The 17,579-nt window shown below is 36.4% G+C and overlaps 2 protein-coding genes across 2 annotated transcripts in view; one reads left to right on the top strand and one right to left on the bottom strand.

The window, feature by feature from the left end:
- The first annotated feature begins 8,576 nt into the window (after positions 1-8,576).
- LOC101308839 (probable LRR receptor-like serine/threonine-protein kinase At5g48740-like) lies at positions 8,577-14,414 on the top strand. The gene is made up of 17 exons (XM_004292328.1): positions 8,577-8,651; positions 9,739-9,871; positions 9,953-10,490; positions 10,590-11,044; positions 11,141-11,258; positions 11,363-11,431; positions 11,553-11,621; positions 11,727-11,795; positions 11,894-11,965; positions 12,102-12,170; positions 12,241-12,479; positions 12,563-12,768; positions 12,935-13,061; positions 13,185-13,253; positions 13,369-13,558; positions 13,660-13,792; positions 14,073-14,414. Exons 1-17 carry the CDS (start codon positions 8,577-8,579, stop codon positions 14,283-14,285), a joined length of 2,844 nt encoding a protein of 947 aa, XP_004292376.1. The 3' UTR covers positions 14,286-14,414.
- Positions 14,415-15,016: 602 nt separating this feature from the next.
- LOC101308544 overlaps positions 15,017-17,579 on the bottom strand; it is a 5,907-nt gene continuing 3,344 nt past the window's right edge. Inside the window, exons 6-10 of the mRNA XM_004292327.1 lie at positions 17,075-17,147; positions 16,799-16,854; positions 15,971-16,036; positions 15,191-15,256; positions 15,017-15,114 (exon numbers count right to left, since the gene is read on the bottom strand). Of these exons, the coding sequence (XP_004292375.1) occupies positions 15,025-15,114; positions 15,191-15,256; positions 15,971-16,036; positions 16,799-16,854; positions 17,075-17,147 (351 nt within the window). The 3' untranslated portion in view covers positions 15,017-15,024. The remainder of the gene's footprint in view (positions 15,115-15,190; positions 15,257-15,970; positions 16,037-16,798; positions 16,855-17,074; positions 17,148-17,579) is intronic.

Raw genomic sequence — 17,579 nt, 5'->3', positions numbered from 1 at the left:
GACTCATCCTGAGGGTAAGAATTCAATAACAATCAATATCTATTAACAAAACAAATTTGTTGGAAGTTTAGCTGCATTGAAATGGAACTACTGTTGTGAAAATCGCAGAAATGACTACCACCGCCATGCTTTATGAATTCTCATTATACATATATGAGTATGTGTGTGACTGAGTTGTAATGGTCTAAATAGGTGGTTCTGATGTATATGCTATTTACAGGCATAGTCGTATAGTCATTTCAAGGCTTTAGTATCCATACTCATTATCTGTATTATAATCCAGTCTTCTAAAATAAAAATAAAAGAATCTTATAATAAGAAAAATGAAGAAGGCAGACAGCCAAACACAAAGTGTGCTTCCTATGAAAAAACAAAAGAAGGCAGACACAGAGACGATATTGCAATACTATAACCGGATATTTAGGAGTAAACTTATATTAGAAAGGCGGAAGGGGCAGAATTTGGGCTTTCCCTTTCTTCCGTACTTGAGCAAGTATGCTCCTTTCTTCAAAGCAGTAACAACCTGTTGTTAAGATCAGCCAAGAATCCAACATAAGCACTTTCAATTACATAAGCAGTAACAGCCTGTTGTTGAGCAAGTATGCTCCTTTCTTGCCAGGGATTGTTAGGAGAATGAATTGAGATACCATATTCCCCCAATTATGTATATTCTATTTTTCCATAAGTATACCACATATATTGAGAATATCCGCTGTCACTAATAAAATAGGATCAGCATATATAGAAACAAGCACAGCAAAAAAAAATAACTAGCAACTTAGCTTGTTGATCAATGTAACTAAGAGCAGCTAATTCAACAACTAAGACTCGAAACAATTCTGCAAAACCAACGAAATGCAAATAATAACAAACCAAGTATGATCATTGTTAATCATCACTAAATACCTTACACCAAACAATACTACTGAATCTAACACTTGCAGCTAATATCTAACATCTTCCAATAATCAAAGCCAAGCAATCCAACACTTGTAGCTAAACAGCTTAATCAAAATTAACCGGAGCTAAATAAGAGTATAATAGTACCTGCTCAATGTCTCTTTCAACCGGAAAGGTCCTGCTAAGATCAGAAGCTATCCCATCCGTCCACGACATCACAAAACCCTAATTCCCAAAACCAAACAGACCAAAGGATGGCAGCTGGATGAGCATTAACCTTGTAGTATAGATTTGCATCAACCTCATTAAGAAGGTCGCCAATAGATGAGCATGCTTCAATAGAAGATTTGTATTTGTAATCAAGGTCAACTCCTAGGTTCTTCAGAGTAACTTCTTTAGCAACTTGAAGATCATTGCCTAACTCATTGAAAGTAATTCCAGTGGCATCTTTGACAAGATTGTGTATGGTTTCCCTCCTCCCTGGTCACTCAAGATGTATCTCCACCCCCTGCATATAAGGATATATAATAGCTATATAGAGATCTGATTCCACAATTATGTCAAGAAAATTCTGTCACAAGTTTCTTGAAGGAACATTCACCTGGTAATCAAGAGTAAGCTTCCCGTGACCTGCAAGTGCACACCATGTAACAATTTCCTCTGTCATGTTCATCATGCTTTCATAGTATGAATATGCTTCATACATCTAAGATCAAACTAATACCAATACCAATCAGAGGTTCGCATGATAAATTAGGAAAGTTAAATATCTAATAATATGAAACAAGTAGCTAATCGCGTAAAATACATAAACATTAACCACATAACCAAACGAAATAAGAAGAAAATTGAATTACCTCTAAGTGGTAAATTCAGGATTATGACGAGTTGAAATGCCTTCATTCCTAAATATTCGTCCAATCTCATACACCTTCTCAAACCCCCCAACCTATCATCCGTAGACAGAATTGTTTAATAGATAACTCGCATGCTATCGAACCAGTGATCGTTCACATATATACATGCAACACCAGTCTAGTTGGATTATATAGGGAAGTCGCCGGATCTGCAGGCCATGCCGGATTAGTACTTCGCAAAACCCAAAACGAGAAAAAGAAGAATTAGGTACCAAAGCTACGAATTGAAGCTCAATGAAGCTCGAAATTGAAGAAGGAGAGAATATATTACCTTGAAGAAGCAAAGGCTTAGCCAGAGAGGGATGAATCACGCCGGAATTGGAATTGGGGATTTTAGGGTTTAGATTCCGATCTGCCAAATGGGTGGATGCATATTGAAATGGAAGGTAGGAGGAGGAAGAGGGTGGAGAGGGGATTCAGTTGTGGTCTTCATTTGGCAAGCGGCCGTTCGAAGGATGGCAGCTGGGCAGCTCGGTCTCAGACCCTCTCTCTTGTCTATCGACAAAATAAGGGATAGAGATTAGGTTTTTCACTTCTATACACAGGGAAGATATAAAATCCACGGCTGGGATTAAAGGGTGGGACAAAATCAAAAGTGGTGATTTCAAAGTGTGCCACGGCTTCTTAATGCGGTCGCAAAATTTACATTTTTTTTGCCATGGCTTCACATTCCCATCGCAAAATTTTCATTTTTTTACCACGGCATGAAGTTGCCGTCGCAAAATAGTTTTAATTTAGCGATGGAAGCGTTGCCGTCACAGCGCCGTTGCGAAACTTGGACCAATGGCGACGGTAAATCTGCGCCGTGGCAATTTGGGGTGGCTAATTGAATTCTTTTTTGTAGTGTTGGGAGTCAGTAACTCGATTATTGTCTGGTATTTCTTCTTTTCTATTACATTAAGCTAAAATAAGTTGATTATTGGGGGTCAGTAACTGATTATTGGAGGTCAGTAATTAAGTTATTGAGAGTCAGTAACCCGATTATTGGAGTTAGTAACTCGATTATTGTCTGGTATTTATTTTTTTCTATTACATTAAGCTAAAATAAGTTAATTATTGAGGGTCAGTAACCAAGTTATTAGGGGTCAGTAACTGATTATTAGGGATCAGTAACTGAGTTACTAAGGGTCAGTAACTGATTATTGGGGATTAGTAATTGAGTTGCTGGGGGTCAGTAACCGAGTTATTGGTTACCGAAATCCGGCGATCGGAGAAAATCCGAGTTACTAGGGGTTGGTGACTGGAATCCGACGACCGGAAAAAATTCGGCAACCGGTGACCAGAATCGGACGGCCGGAAAAAATACTGCAACCGGTGGCCGGAATCCGACAGCCGGTGGCTGGAGAACGGTGAGGCTCCGGCAAAGTCTTTTCTCTCTTGCATTTTTTTTCTCTCTCTCTCTCTCTATGCATATTTAAGAGGTGAGGGTAAAATAGTCTTAAAATAATATAGTTTGTTAAGAGTTTAGTAAAGATTTGTGCATTTGGGAATTTAAAAAGTTACTTTATATTAGAATGGACTCATAAGAAAGATTGTCATTGGAATGAGGAATAAGAGGTTTAAATTAGTACTAAATAGACATTTTTCTTATTTTAAATTTAGTTTTTGTGTTTTGAAACTCAGTTGATTAGTAGTAGTTGTTGTTAGGTTATCTAAACTTTTTGATGACGTTTTATGAATATCCTTATAGACATGTTTTGTGGTAGTGCAATTTTATGTTTTAATCTATTTACTTGCAACCTGATATGATGGTAGAGGATTAAGTTTTTAACCTAGCTAATATCTTTTTTCTTTCTTTTAGTATGCATGTATGTTTAACTGATCTCATATATATTTACAATGCTTTTCAGATACGGAGGCCAGTATTTTTTCAAAGTCTGGATTTTGCAACGCTGACGGTTGGATGCAACTAAATGAGCTTTAAGGGCTGTGATTAAAACAAAGCCTGACGGGTCGTTCGGAAAGGGAATCCGAGCGGGTTCAATTTTAACTTCAACCCGGATTGATAACAAGACCTATCTGCAGAGAATGAAGGCGAAGAGGAATAGAGGCACCCAAGAACATTGAATAAGAAATCTGAGGAATCCAAAGGGCGAGCTCTGTTATGGTCTTTGTAGCGGCGAGAGTAACCTCGTTGGGTCTCACCCAGTTGAATATGCTCACCAATCGACGAAGACGATGCCAGAGTTATGGAACTGCTTTTCCGATGAGGATGAATTTGGAAAGGCAAATGCGTTCATGATTTCAGAGGCCTACTAAAGCCGTACCCTGTCCAATTCTGGGATTATTGATCGGTTATTATTGTTAATTCAATGTTAATTGATGATTGTAGTAGCTTATTGCTAGCTGTGAGGATAAGAGGGTGCATATATATGTTTATATGGCTTGTTTTTAGGAGCCTCTTGCGTATGTCAAATGGTTATTGATTGAAGAACACATGGTCGAGTAGATTGATTCCAAGACCAAGTCAAAGAAGAGAGACATATGAAACTTTAGGATACAGTGGGAAATGGGAAATGGTAGTGATCTATTGTTTTACAGAAGTTGCTGATCATGAATTGTGATTTGTATTATACATTAAGGTTTTGACTGAAGGAAGAAAACAATGGTGACCAATATTTATGTAGCAGGATGTTGTATACCTTTCAAGAACATTTGACTACTTTTGCATCATTCTTCACATGAGAATGGGATCATTTTGTTTCAGCTGGTTGTTGATCTTTGGATGTTTAGAATCATAGTGATAAGCAAGTCGGTTTATATTTGCAAGTTGCACCTTACAGATTAGACAACTGATTTTGAGAGCTACAACTTTGGCCTCAAACTAAGGGGCATAACTTAGCAGTAAGAAGTAGTCCAAGCATAACTTGGATTGTGTATGCTTTGATTGTAATATTGATAGTCTTTGTAAACTCCATATTACCAGGCAGAAGTAACAACTTTTTTCTTTTTAATAACAAGATGTGCATATTCATTAATGTAAAATTGAAAACAAGCAAAAACAAGTTTGCAGGCAATATGATTTATGTCTTTCCAAAGATATCTGGCTTTCAACAACATTAACAGTAACAACTGATTTCAAAGATATCAAAAACACATATTTGCAGCAACAGTAACAATTGATTTCAAAGATATCTAGATTTCAAAACACATATATGCGGCCATATTTCAAAAACACATATCTGCAGCAATGGATTCTTAAAAAGCTGCTATGTTGCAAAACCATATCTTTCTTCATACTTTGCTGCTATGCTTAATTGTCATCCTCTCCATCGAGGAAATCGAGTCATCATCTTCATCCGTTGATATTGACTCATTTTCAAGAACAAAACTACAAGAAAATAACAATTTATTAACTAAATAACTATATATATATAATGATATGATACAGGGAACAAATAAAGAATTTGAAAACATTACCTACTTTTAATTGTGCCAAGTGCCGGACAATTTCGTTTATCATGTGATTGCCCATACAAACCACATCCATGACATTTCCTTTCCTTGCATTATTTCTCTTTCTCTTTGTCTGCTCCTTTTTTTTCTTAAGCCTTTTTCCAGAACCTTTTGCTTTGACTTCCTTTGGCTCATTATATCTATGTTGAACATCAATTGGCAGCTTCTTACTCATACTTGTACTTTCACTACTATTGACTTGCATTTGATTGAGCTTATTAAGCACACTGTGAAGAGCCTTAATAAACAGGGCCTGAGCTTCATCCGAACTAGTAAGAACTTTATCAATAACAAGTGAAGCATGATGAAATAATTTACTTCGCTTCACCACTGATGCATTCGAATCTGTTATTTCCAATCCATCTAGGTCCTTAACTACAGTGCATTTGCAACTTTAGTCCATCTCTTCAAAATGTATTGGTCAGGCAAGTAATCTACTTGAACTTTCACCAAATATGCCAAGATGTGCCTACAAGGGATTCCTTCACTTTGAAATTTTTTGCAACTACATGAAGCAAGATCTGCATGCTTGTCATAAACAATCTCCCTATCTTTTTGAATTTGATCACTTCTTTTTTTAGCCAAATATATTCTTTCATTGTCATTCTCTCTCACAACTTCAAACCTGTAATTGAAAAAGCTGATATAGAACTCACTTTGAAATTCTTGGAAGCAGGCACGAGTATAAATTCCACGCATTTGAGATTCCATAGGATGAGGGGTATTCAACTGAGGCTCTTCATTCATATCAATATGAGTAGAAATTAACTTTTGATGACGTTGGTGTACAAGTCCTCTATTAAAACGAGTCACAAAGTCTAGAAATGAGTTTTTGTGATCAACAGACCTCTTGAAAAATGAATGACAACTTTCAGCACGTTGGCTACTTGACATTCCAGCAGAGAATATGTTATTACAGGGATCCGGCTCCTCTAAAGTGAGAAGAGTGTGAATTTAGTTAAAGTTCATAAAATCTGGACTCTATATATAATCTAAGGGTTTAAACAACTGACACGTCATCTTTTCACAATTTTTCTTGTTTTTCATCTTAACCATAGTTAATTTTAGACTTACACAGTTACATCTTTAACTTAAAAAAAAAAAAGGATTTCACGTTGTCGTGTTCTCCTCAGCAACATGTTTGTTCTTTCTGCTTTCTTTTCTCCTCTTTGCTTAACCATGGAATGCTGTGTAAATTAAAAGATTCACCAAGAACATGGGTATATCAATTAATTACTTATCAAACTGATCGATCATGCGTCATCAAATGTCAATGAATCAATTTTCAGCATCACAATAGAGAATTGGGAGAGTAATTCCTCTATCGAAGAACTGTATGGCTAAATTTTGGATATATCTTCATATATCAATCTCCAGTAACGGTATTCTTGTTCATATCAACATTTTCAAAGCCCTAATCTTAAGTCATATAGAAATCATAGAATACGTCCCATTTGTACTTAATAAATTGATAAACACAATCGCAAGAGTCTTTAATTCCAGAGTCATGCGTAAAGAAAAGTGAAGTTGCAAAGAAAGCATAAAGAAAGAAAGAACTTGAAGCAATCAAAGGAGAAACTGAATCGAATTATCGAAACGAGAAATCTTCTTTTTATTTTTGTTTTTTTGTTTCAGAGAGTTATTAATGGTTAAGTTAACTACAGTTTAGATGAAAAATAAGAAAAATTGTGGAAAGATGACGTGTCAGTTGTTTGAACCCTTAGATTATATATAGAGTCCAGATTTTATGAACTTTAACTAAATTCACACTCTTCTCACTTTACTTTAGAGGAGCCGGATCCTTATTACAGTACGCAAACACCCATGAAGCTCGAATGGCATATATTGATTGAAGCCAACCATTGTCATCACTTAAGCTAGACCTCTCAACAACTTCGTTCCACCTCTTATCAAATTCTTCTGTCATCTCTGAATTCCAAACACAACTTCTGAACTCATCATAAAAATTATTACATTTGCTTGCACCTATCTTTTCAGAAAACTTGTTTAATATATGCCAATTGCAATACCTATGGAATGTGCTAGGAAGAAATTGGGAAATAGCAATCTTCATAGCAGGATCTTGATAAGTAATTATCATCTTTGGGGGACTTCCTCCTGGCATTGCTTCCAAGAAAGTATTGAGTAGCCAAACAAACGACTCTGTGGATTCATCACCTAAGAATGCACAACCAAACATAATGGTCTGGTCATGGTGGTTAATCCCCAATAGTGGTGCAAATATCAGCTTATATTTGTTAGTGTTGTATGTAATATCAAAGATAACTACATCCCCAAAGAAATTATAAGCCCTCCTCGAGGTGGTGTTTGCCCAAAAACAATGCTTGATTCTATTTTCATTGTCTTCCTCTATCTTGAAAGTGAAGTATGAATTCTTCTCTTTCTGAGATAAAAAATGAGCATACAACATATCTCCATTATGTCCTTTCAACTCTGCTCTCTTATCTCTTTCATAATTGTATATATCTCTCCTTATGCAACCCATATTCTCAATTCCACCCGATTGAACTTCAAGCAAACTAACTTGTTGGTGTGTTGGAACATTTACCAGTCCAAGTTCCGTAGTTAAGCATTTGGTAGCATCTGAAACTTGACGATAAGATGATAACAAATGAACACTCTCTGAATAAAAAAAAAATTAGGTATTTCGAAATAATGTAGTATCTCTGTTATTTTTACATGACAAATAATGGAAACATGACATTTCTATCTTTGCTTGCCTTTTGATATGTTACATTGTCGCATCATAATTTTCGACCTTTTGAATTCCTCAAATTAGATTTGTATAGAATTTAGTAGCAGCTTCCTAAATTATTTACTTTCTCTGGGCTAGTATTAGGTTTATTATCAATTTGATATCTAATGATTTTCAATTTTTCGTACTGTAATGTAGCAAAAGATGAATTGCTTCATCAAGTCCTGTGCAATTTATGATACAGCTAGCATTTTCATGCTTCTTGCTCTAGCTATTAGACCAATACTCGATAGTTTTTTCTTTATGCATAATTGTTCATGCAGATATGAGATATCCATCATTTTTAGGATTCCAAACTACAGGCTGCAGAAAAATCCTCATCAGGCCAGATCGAGCGAAAGTTCATTATTTTCTGAACAGGGTAAAGAAGTTAACTTCACTACAATAGGGAGAGGGATATATGGTCAATTATTCAATTACTTGATGATGCTTGATGATATGAGTGCCCTAACTGTTCTGTTATGGGTGAAAGCCCTAATCCTGGGTCCTGGGGGTTGTGGTCAACTCAAAATCGATATGTAAAATACATGGTCTTGCCAAGTCCAAGCTTCCGTTACAAAGATGGAGATGTGCACAGATTGAGCCTGAAATTGCAGTGGCAGGTCAGTCATTCTGGCCACTTCTTTAAGCATTCTGAGATGTCAAACCTTTAAATGTATCTATATATATATAGTTCTATACCAGTAGCAGGTTTTCTTTCTATGGAGGAGCTTTATACCTTATTCACTAACAATATTTGGGTTGTGTTTCAAATGAAGAAGTTGAAATTTCGATGAACAAGTATACTGATGGTACATGCTTGATGCATATGAGGTATTGGCTCATCTTTATGTCACTACAGGTCCCAAGAGATTGATTTGCTTCCCACCACAAAGTCACAACATTACCTTTCCTTTTCACTAAAGATAGCATTGGGAGCAGAATGAAATTGAAACTGCAAGCAAAGCAATACAAAAGAGAACCACCGAAAGATCATTGCTTTGATGCACCCTCCATTAAGCATCCTATGCATAATCATCTTCCACTAAACCACCGTAAAGACTACTAAACCTTGCATTTCAAGCATTTGAATTTTTTTGTTCCAGAAGTTGCTTGTTGTTGGGGAAAACCTAAAACCATTTTTGCTTTGCTAAAACCTGCAGAAGGGGACACTATGATCACCATCTGATGATGTTCTCTTGTCAGATAGTGTCTTAAACAAGAAAACATTTATAGTGTATCCCTCACATTTTGACACAAATCTAGTATGAGAGCATTTCCAAATATTTCCTGCTTTGGTTTATACAAGATTCAGGTCATGCTCTTTGCTTCAACTGAAAGTGGTCAACTTCTTAGACCTGCTTTTACTCCAGTACTACCCATTATCACTATTAATCCAAGATATTGTTTTATCACTCTAGGATATAAGCATATGATTAGCTAAACATGCCTCCCTCACCACGCCTTCATCATCACATTGCCTCAATCACAGTTTACTTTTTCTCCTTTTTACAGCTTCTGTGTAAAATAGTTACCCTTCTTATTCATTACCAACTCATCAATTTGTCTCCCTCCACCAAATGATAATCATTATTCTTCCAATATCTTTTGAATTCTACCCCCTTTTTGGTCCTCCCTCCCATTTTTTTTTATGAACCAGTTGGGTTCACAAACTAAGTTAAGTCTATTTAGTTTTTCTTTTGTATCAAGTGCTTTTGGGTTTCTCTGGTTTCTCAAGATTGCAACTTATTTGGTGTTGCTCCATTTATGGACCTTTTGTGTTTCTGGGTTGGATTCTTTCTATTCCTTGGATTTTGTGAAGTTGCTTTCTCTGATCAAGATGGTATGCATTTTAAGTAGAGAGTTTTGGTTAATAGTATTCTTATATGTAGTCCATTGTTGCTCATTCATGCATATGTAACAGGTTTCTTGAGCTTAACTTGTGGTGGAACTATGAATTACACCGATTCATCCAATATCTGGTGGATTCCAGACAAAGAATTCATAAGCACAGGCAACACCACCACCATTAGTTACATTGAGGGGACCTCCTCAATTAGTGTCCCGGTTCGGTTTTTCCCAACTAACCAAGCTCATAACTGCTATACACTACCTGTGAATGTGTCATTTTTGGTTCTTGTTAGAGCTCAGTTTGTGTACAAAGACTTTGATGGACTCGGCAAACCACCATCATTCACTGTATCTCTTGGCACAGCCATTGTTAGTACTGTAGATCTAAGAAAAACCGATCCTTGGATAGAAGAATTTGTATGGCCAGTTAATAAAGACACAGTCTCTTTTTGTTTGCATAATATACCAGATAGAGGGGCTCCTGTAATTTCTTCAATTGAAGTTAGGCCACTTCCAAAAGAAGCTTACAAAAGTGGCATGGATGATTCCCCACATAAGTCACTGAGAAAAAGTTATCGAATAGATTGTGGCAACACAAATGGATCCTTGAGGTATGCAGAGTGAATGTAGTCTTACTTTAGACCTCTTTACTATTTATATAGCTGTAAACCTTTTGTGGGAGCTTTGGTCACTGGTGTATTTATATTCAGGTATCCGTTGGATCCATATGATCGTATATGGGATGCTGATCAAAGCTTTTCACCATTTCATGTGTCAACTGGGTTTAAGACTCAACTAATAATCGCTAATATTTCGGGGTTAAAGGAGAATCTCCCAGCTGATATCCTTCAAACCGCCCGAGTTTTGGCACGGAGGGATGTCTTGACATATGACTTACTTCTTGACACATTGGCAGACTACTACATTGTCCTCTACTTTGCTGGGATCCTACCTGTGCTTCCTTCGTTTGACATCTTGATTAATGGTGATGTTGCACAATCAAACTATACTGTAAGAAGCTCAGAAGTTAGTGCACTATACTTCACGCAGAGAGGAATTAGGAGCTTGAACATCACACTTAAGAGCATCAGCTTTTTTCCTCAAATCAATGCAATTGAGGTGTATGAAGTTCTTGATATTCCAGAAGAAGCCTCCTCCACCACCGGTAACAATACTTTTGACTTGCATACTTGATGATGAAGGTCCACTCTAATTCCAATGTCACTGACTTCATTTATTCCCTTCCTACATGATGTTGCAGTTTCAGCCCTTCAGGTTATCCAACAGTCCATAGGTTTAGATTTGGGGTGGCTAGGTGACCCATGCTCTCCGATAAAATGGGATGAAGTTGGATGTGAAGGAAACATAGTTACCTCATTGTATGGTCACAAGGAACATAATTTGCATTTGATCTCTTACTAGAGAATTGGTGATTTGTATTATTTCTAGATCTCTGATACAACCTTACTGTATGCATGTTCAGGGAGCTTTCAGACATCAACTTGAGGTCGATTAGTCCAGCCATTGCTGACTTGATAGATCTCAAAACACTGTAAGCCGTTAAGACTGCTTAGGAGTTAGGACTGGTTTGTTAATACCTAACAGTAATAGTCAGGTGAAATGTTAAAGTTTCAAAACTAATAGATTATGTTTTGCATATGTTTATGCTCCAGGGATTTGCATAACACATCACTTGCTGGTGAAGTACAGAATCTGGGTAGCTTGACACGTCTTGAGAAACTGTAATCAACTAGTCCTCTTCCTTCATGGCCTCAAGTAGTCAAGTGGTATTTTTTTTCTTTTTCTTTTCTTTCCCCAACATCAAGACTATCATTGCTTAATTTCAGGAATCTGAGCTTCAACCAGTTAACATCCTTTGGAACTGAGCTGGACAACTTGGTTAGCCTTCAGACTCTGTAAGTTTAATTCTATACGTACATCAGCATTCTTATAACTAAGATAGCTTGGGATCCAAAACCTCATCATGTAGTTTCATTTTTTCTTTTCTTAATAGGGACTTGCAAAATAATACTTTACGGGGAATGGTTCCAGATAGCTTGGGAGAGTTGGAAGATCTTCACTTGTTGTAAGTCTAACATTGCAATAAGTAATAACAATTGAAATATATAATAACCATGATGAAACATAAATCTTCTGATTATTTTTGGATATGATCATTTATTTTACTCAGACTCAGTTATATATCCTCATGAATTCATCAGGAATGTGGAAAATAACCAACTGCAAGGTGCTCTTCCCCAGTCTTTGAATAGAGAAAGTTTAGAAATTAGGTAATGAAATTAGTATTTTCATTGTCTGTGCATTGTCTTCCTCTGTTGCTGATACACCAAGTTTGTGCAGAGCATCCGGAAATTTGTGCCTATCTTTCTCAACAATGACATGCAACGATTTCTCAGCCAACTCTTCTATTGCAACACCACAAGTTACTATCTTTACCAAAAAGAAACACATGAAGCACAATAGTGTTGCAGTTATACTTGGGGCAATTGGAGGAGCCTTGCTCGCCTTGCTGATACTTGCCTCCATTTCTGTAATGTTGTATGTAAAGAAAAGAAGAACTGATGTCACATCAATGGAAAGTAAGTAGACATTTGGATTATGTATGTTGGACTAAAGTGGCCACTACTTGGATCTTACATTTAGTTTCTTTTTGGCTGTTTAGGGGCAATGTCAGATATGCGTAACTGGAATTCAGCAAAGGTCTTTAGCCACAAACAAATTAAAGCAGCCACCAACAATTTCAAGCAACTCTTAGGCCGTGGAAGTTTTGGTTCAGTTTACCTTGGAAAACTTCCAAATGGAAGAATGGTGGCTGTGAAAGTGCGATTCGATAAAAGCCAACTTGGGGCTGATTCCTTCGTCAATGAGGTTTCCTATTCTGATTCTATTAGCATATGAAGAAAAATTATTGGGATACTTCTTAGCCTTTACTAACTTCTGAGTGTAAATGGGAGTGTTACATTTGGCAAGGATGCATGACAAATATCATTTTCTTGCAGTGTTGCTTTCTAATCCTTGCCTCATATTGTTATAGGTGCATCTCTTGTCTCGAATTCGCCATCAAAATCTTGTTTGCTTGGAAGGATTCTGTCATGAATCAAAGCAGCAAATACTTGTTTATGAGTATCTTCATGGTGGATCGTTGGCTGACCACCTCTATGGTATGTTAAACATTGCGCACCTATTGAAGAACTTTTAATTTCTTGTAGCTAAATTTGTTACCCTTTATATTAGTCCAATATCTCCAGGGGGTGATCCCATTCTATAATTTATGTTACTTTCAGGTCCAAAGAGTAAAAAAGTTTCACTGAGCTGGGTTCGCCGACTGAAAATTGCTGTTGATGCTGCTAAAGGTGTGCTGGTGTCAGTTACTGATCCATATTAAGCCTTCTTTCATTTATTTTCCTTAGGTTCATATATTATGTGCTGAAAGCTCTATCTGAATTATAAATTTGTTTTCTTTTGAAGGATTGGACTATCTTCACAATGGAAATGAACCACGAATCATACATCGTGATGTGAAATGCTGTAACATACTTTTGGACAAGGACATGAATGCTAAGGTTTGTGATTTTGGTCTCTCTAAGCAAGTGATGAAGGAAGATGCAACTCACGTTACCACTGTTGTCAAGGGAACTGCTGGCTATCTTGATCCTGAGTATGTCTTTGAAACAGTACTTGATATATATTGTTGATTTTGAAGAACCACTTTCTTCATTTACTTATGGGGCTGGATTTATGCATGAACTGAATGAGCAGATACTACTCAACACAACAGCTTACTGAGAAAAGTGATGTCTATAGCTTCGGTGTAGTTCTTCTGGAGCTCATTTGTGGAAGACAACCATTGAGTCACTCAGGAACTCCAGACTCCTTTAATCTGGTGTTATGGGTAAAGCAAACATCTATAATTTTCGTTATAAATCATGCCTTAAGAGTGAGAGAAATGTTTGCAACCTTCCTCGTTCTTCTTTGCATGGTGTAATTTCATGCATGGTTACTAAGGCTAGATGACTAAACTAGATCATGCTTTGATAAGAGCTAGACTACTTCAACTTCGTTGATTGGTTTTGTAGATGATGTTAGTGGGAGATTGAAAATGCAGTCTTGATCATGAAAATATATTTTCATTGTTAGTCTTATTCTGTGTTTTCTTTGATTTATATATGCAGGCCAAGCCTTACTTACAAGCAGGTGCTTATGAAATAGTGGATGAGAGGCTAGAGGGAACATTTGATGTTCAAAGCATGAGAAAGGTAGCCCTAGTTGCTGTAAGGTCTGTAGAAAGAGATGCATCAAAAAGACCAACCATAGCAGAGGTTTTGGCTGAGTTGAAAGAAGCCTATAGCATTCAGCTTTCATATCTCCAATCTCGCGACATCTGAAGATAAATCGGATTTATTAAATCGTGCTCGCTACACTTGTCCTTTTGAGTTGCGTTTCGTTGGAGAAGTTCATATTCATGATTAACTTATTAGTAAAATGAATTCTCCAGTCGTGTATACCACATTCTGATGGAACAGGATAACTCGGAGATAGGACACATTGAGATTTGAGGATTTGAGGGTGATGATAGTATGTACATGTTTTAAATTAATGAAGTTTGAGTGTGTCATTTTTTTGGGGAAAGCAAATGGTATAGCTCATCGCTTACCTTAGTATGCGAGTACTACTTTTGAGGACTGCCTTTGATTAGGAATGAAACTACATCTTCAACCTACCTCAAGAGCTACTTGTTTCCACGATTCTAAGTTTCTAACCCAGATGAAGTTCTCAAAGAAAAAAACAACAAATTAATCTTGTAGAGTGCCCATGAATTCTTCGATTTCTTCCAGAATTTAATGTCCCATTGACATCTCATCCAAGTAACTACAAAATCTATGCATGCATTACATGCAACTCATCATCCATACTCCATGGTTAAATTCATAAATTCTTGTTGCATATCTGGGAAAGGGATTACATTAACAAAGCAGGACGCCAAGAAAAGTTTAATATGATAAATTATGCATGTAGTAATGTCAAATATCAAATTTTTCTATTGATCTTTTCCCGTAACCAAATCACATTAACTTTTCTGTACGTAAAAATATGAATGGCCTTTTCTCCTCTATTTCTGTCATCCTATTCTGACGATGTAGAGTACCGTTGTCTAAGGTAAAGGAATAATGCTGTTGATGTAGCCACTGCATAAGGAAAAATAGTCCAAATCCCCTGGATAATTTCCAAGTGAGATTCATATAAAAACAAAATTATGATTTCATATATGATTTAGAGTTTCTCTCCATACCACAACTGTAGCAACAGTAGCTAGGGCAAAGACAGGGCGCTCCCTCAAGAAGAATCCTATCCCGAACTGAGGTCATGAAGCAAAGACAACATTAAAATTTAGTAGCCAAATAAATTATAAAATCTAGAATTAAATTCAGTTTACCCCCCATGAAGTTTGGGAGTAACTTCATGTTAATCCCTATACTTTCAATTTCATCGGTTTACCCCTCAAACTTTTGAATTTTCCTCAAACGTGACCAAATGTCCTATATTCTGTCCAAATCGGACGTTAACTGCTGATAATTTTAACTTTAACTGTGAGGCCAGTATCTAGAATTTGGGCAAATCGGACCTTATATGTCCAAATCGAACCTTAACTGCTGATAATTAAAGGTCAATTCAAACGGAATATGAGAATTTGGGCACGGCAGACAGAAATTGAAGAGTTCAAGGGGTAAACTGATGAAAATAAAAGTGTAGGGACTAACATGAAGTCACCCCCAAACCACAAGGGGGTAAACTGAATTTAATTCTAAAATCTATACAACTCGGTTGTCACATTTTCCAACATCTTTCATACGGCAACCCTTCAAAAGCCAAGAATGCATTTGATACTTCCTAAATTGTACACAGCACAGAGAAAGTATATACATTCTAGATGGCTACATATGACATGTCTTCTCTGTAGCTAAGCATAGATTTTCCAAACATATGGGAAAAAATTCAGAACATACAAGAGCTGAGCACAAGCTTATGATTTATTGCAAAGCAACATAATTTGTAATAGAACTGGACTGACCTGGATTGGAAGGGTGATCAATCCACCCAAACAGACTCCAGCAAAGAAACACTCTGGAGATATACCCTATACTCAATAAACAAAACAAAAATGAAAAACATAATAAGCGATCTGTGGTAAATGAGTGATATTTGACTATGACTTAATCAGCCAAATGTCTGTCAAGTTAAAGGATGGATAGTCATTCTCTCTTTCTAGCATTTTTCTTTTTCCTGTAAATAAACATAACAGTTCAGATGTCCTACATAACTTCCCTCAGTTACAGTCTGACCACATGATGTTAAATTATTGATCACATATGATTATAAAGTCTCAAGTTAAAGTTTGTGGCTCTGTGGATAACAAAAAAGTATAATGGCCGCAAGACCGCAATTAAAACCCAAAAAGTAATAGATACTTGTGCAGGAACTTGGAAACTTCTTAGAATCACACCCCAGTCATAAGCAGAACTTCCCATCAACAAGCAACTGATCAAGAAATGTTCTATCTAGGGATATTTAAATGCCCTCTAATTCGGGCATGATGTCAGGACATGGTACTTGAATAAAGAAACTCAAGCAAAAACAGACTTTCAGGAGCATCCGGTGCAGGAACTAAAGCAACCTAAATGGATATTACTAATATGCAAACACCGACACCTGATGTTCTTGAAGACAACAATTTAGAATCATTAAGATGTACATGTCCCGCCATTGCTCACAATCACAAATAAATAAAAATAAACTAGATATCATGTACTCTCTAACAATATCATAACAAACAGAAGGGAGTTTCAATATAACCCAGAATGATTATGTGTGCATGTATTATGTATATCAGATGACTTACCAAGGTTCCCGCTAGAAAGGCTGTTGGATTTCTGACTCCAAGGGAAAAGCGTTCAACTGCAAATTAAAATGCACAAAAGCATTACTGCATATAGCAGAATAGTGAGTTCAACTAGGATCCAGTCTACTGCATATGAGAACTAGCAAACTATATAGCTTAGCTATATAGTCCATACATGAAAGCAATCAACTTCTGTTTAGGTTGAGCAAGTATCTAGTTATATATATGCATTCAAGATAATACACATTGATAAAACTAACTAAGCTTATAGCTCACCAAAACCTATTAGATTGCCATATCTTTGCACCGCACGGGTTATGCTTAACGCTTTCTCTTTGCCAATCCCCAACTGCATCCATCATGAAGATCAAGTTCATTAAATTAATACTTGAATTGGTAATCAACACTAGTGGAGCTACACACCCTATGTTCAGAATTTTTTTGTTGTTTTTAATAAATATATCCATGCTATTCTAAATCATGCCTGCAACATATGCCTTGTAATGTCCACCCTATTTTCCATAATATTTTCAAATCAACTCAAAGTATGACTAAAGACGTTATTAGCTTAATTTTATCCCAAAAGAAAGACATATTATGCTGGAACATAAGAAGTAGAAGAAGACAAAGAAAAGAAAGAGCCACTTGTAGTTCAATCACTTTGTTTCAAGTGTGAGATTGTTCTATGATCTAAGTGGGTATTTTCAAATATGTCGACTTGGTAATTATTCTTTCAAAAAACACTCAGACGTTATATATATTTGTTGATCGATCTTGAGGA

The sequence above is a fragment of the Fragaria vesca genome, linkage group LG2 (genome assembly GCF_000184155.1).
Source record: "Fragaria vesca subsp. vesca linkage group LG2, FraVesHawaii_1.0, whole genome shotgun sequence".
Lineage (NCBI taxonomy): Eukaryota > Viridiplantae > Streptophyta > Magnoliopsida > Rosales > Rosaceae > Fragaria > Fragaria vesca.
The sequence above is the reverse complement of the archived record's forward strand: the minus strand, read 5'-3'. Positions and strand labels throughout refer to the sequence as shown.

Excerpts from the sequence above, each read along its gene's own strand:
- LOC101308839 (XM_004292328.1), top strand. The coding sequence starts at position 8,577 with ATGGTCTTGCCAAGTCCAAGCTTCCGTTACAAAGATGGAGATGTGCAC. Across the intron at positions 11,432-11,552 it reads TTGATAGATCTCAAAACACT|GGATTTGCATAACACATCAC; the intron begins GTAAGCCGTTAA and ends TTTATGCTCCAG. Across the intron at positions 13,254-13,368 it reads TGCTGTTGATGCTGCTAAAG|GATTGGACTATCTTCACAAT; the intron begins GTGTGCTGGTGT and ends TTTCTTTTGAAG.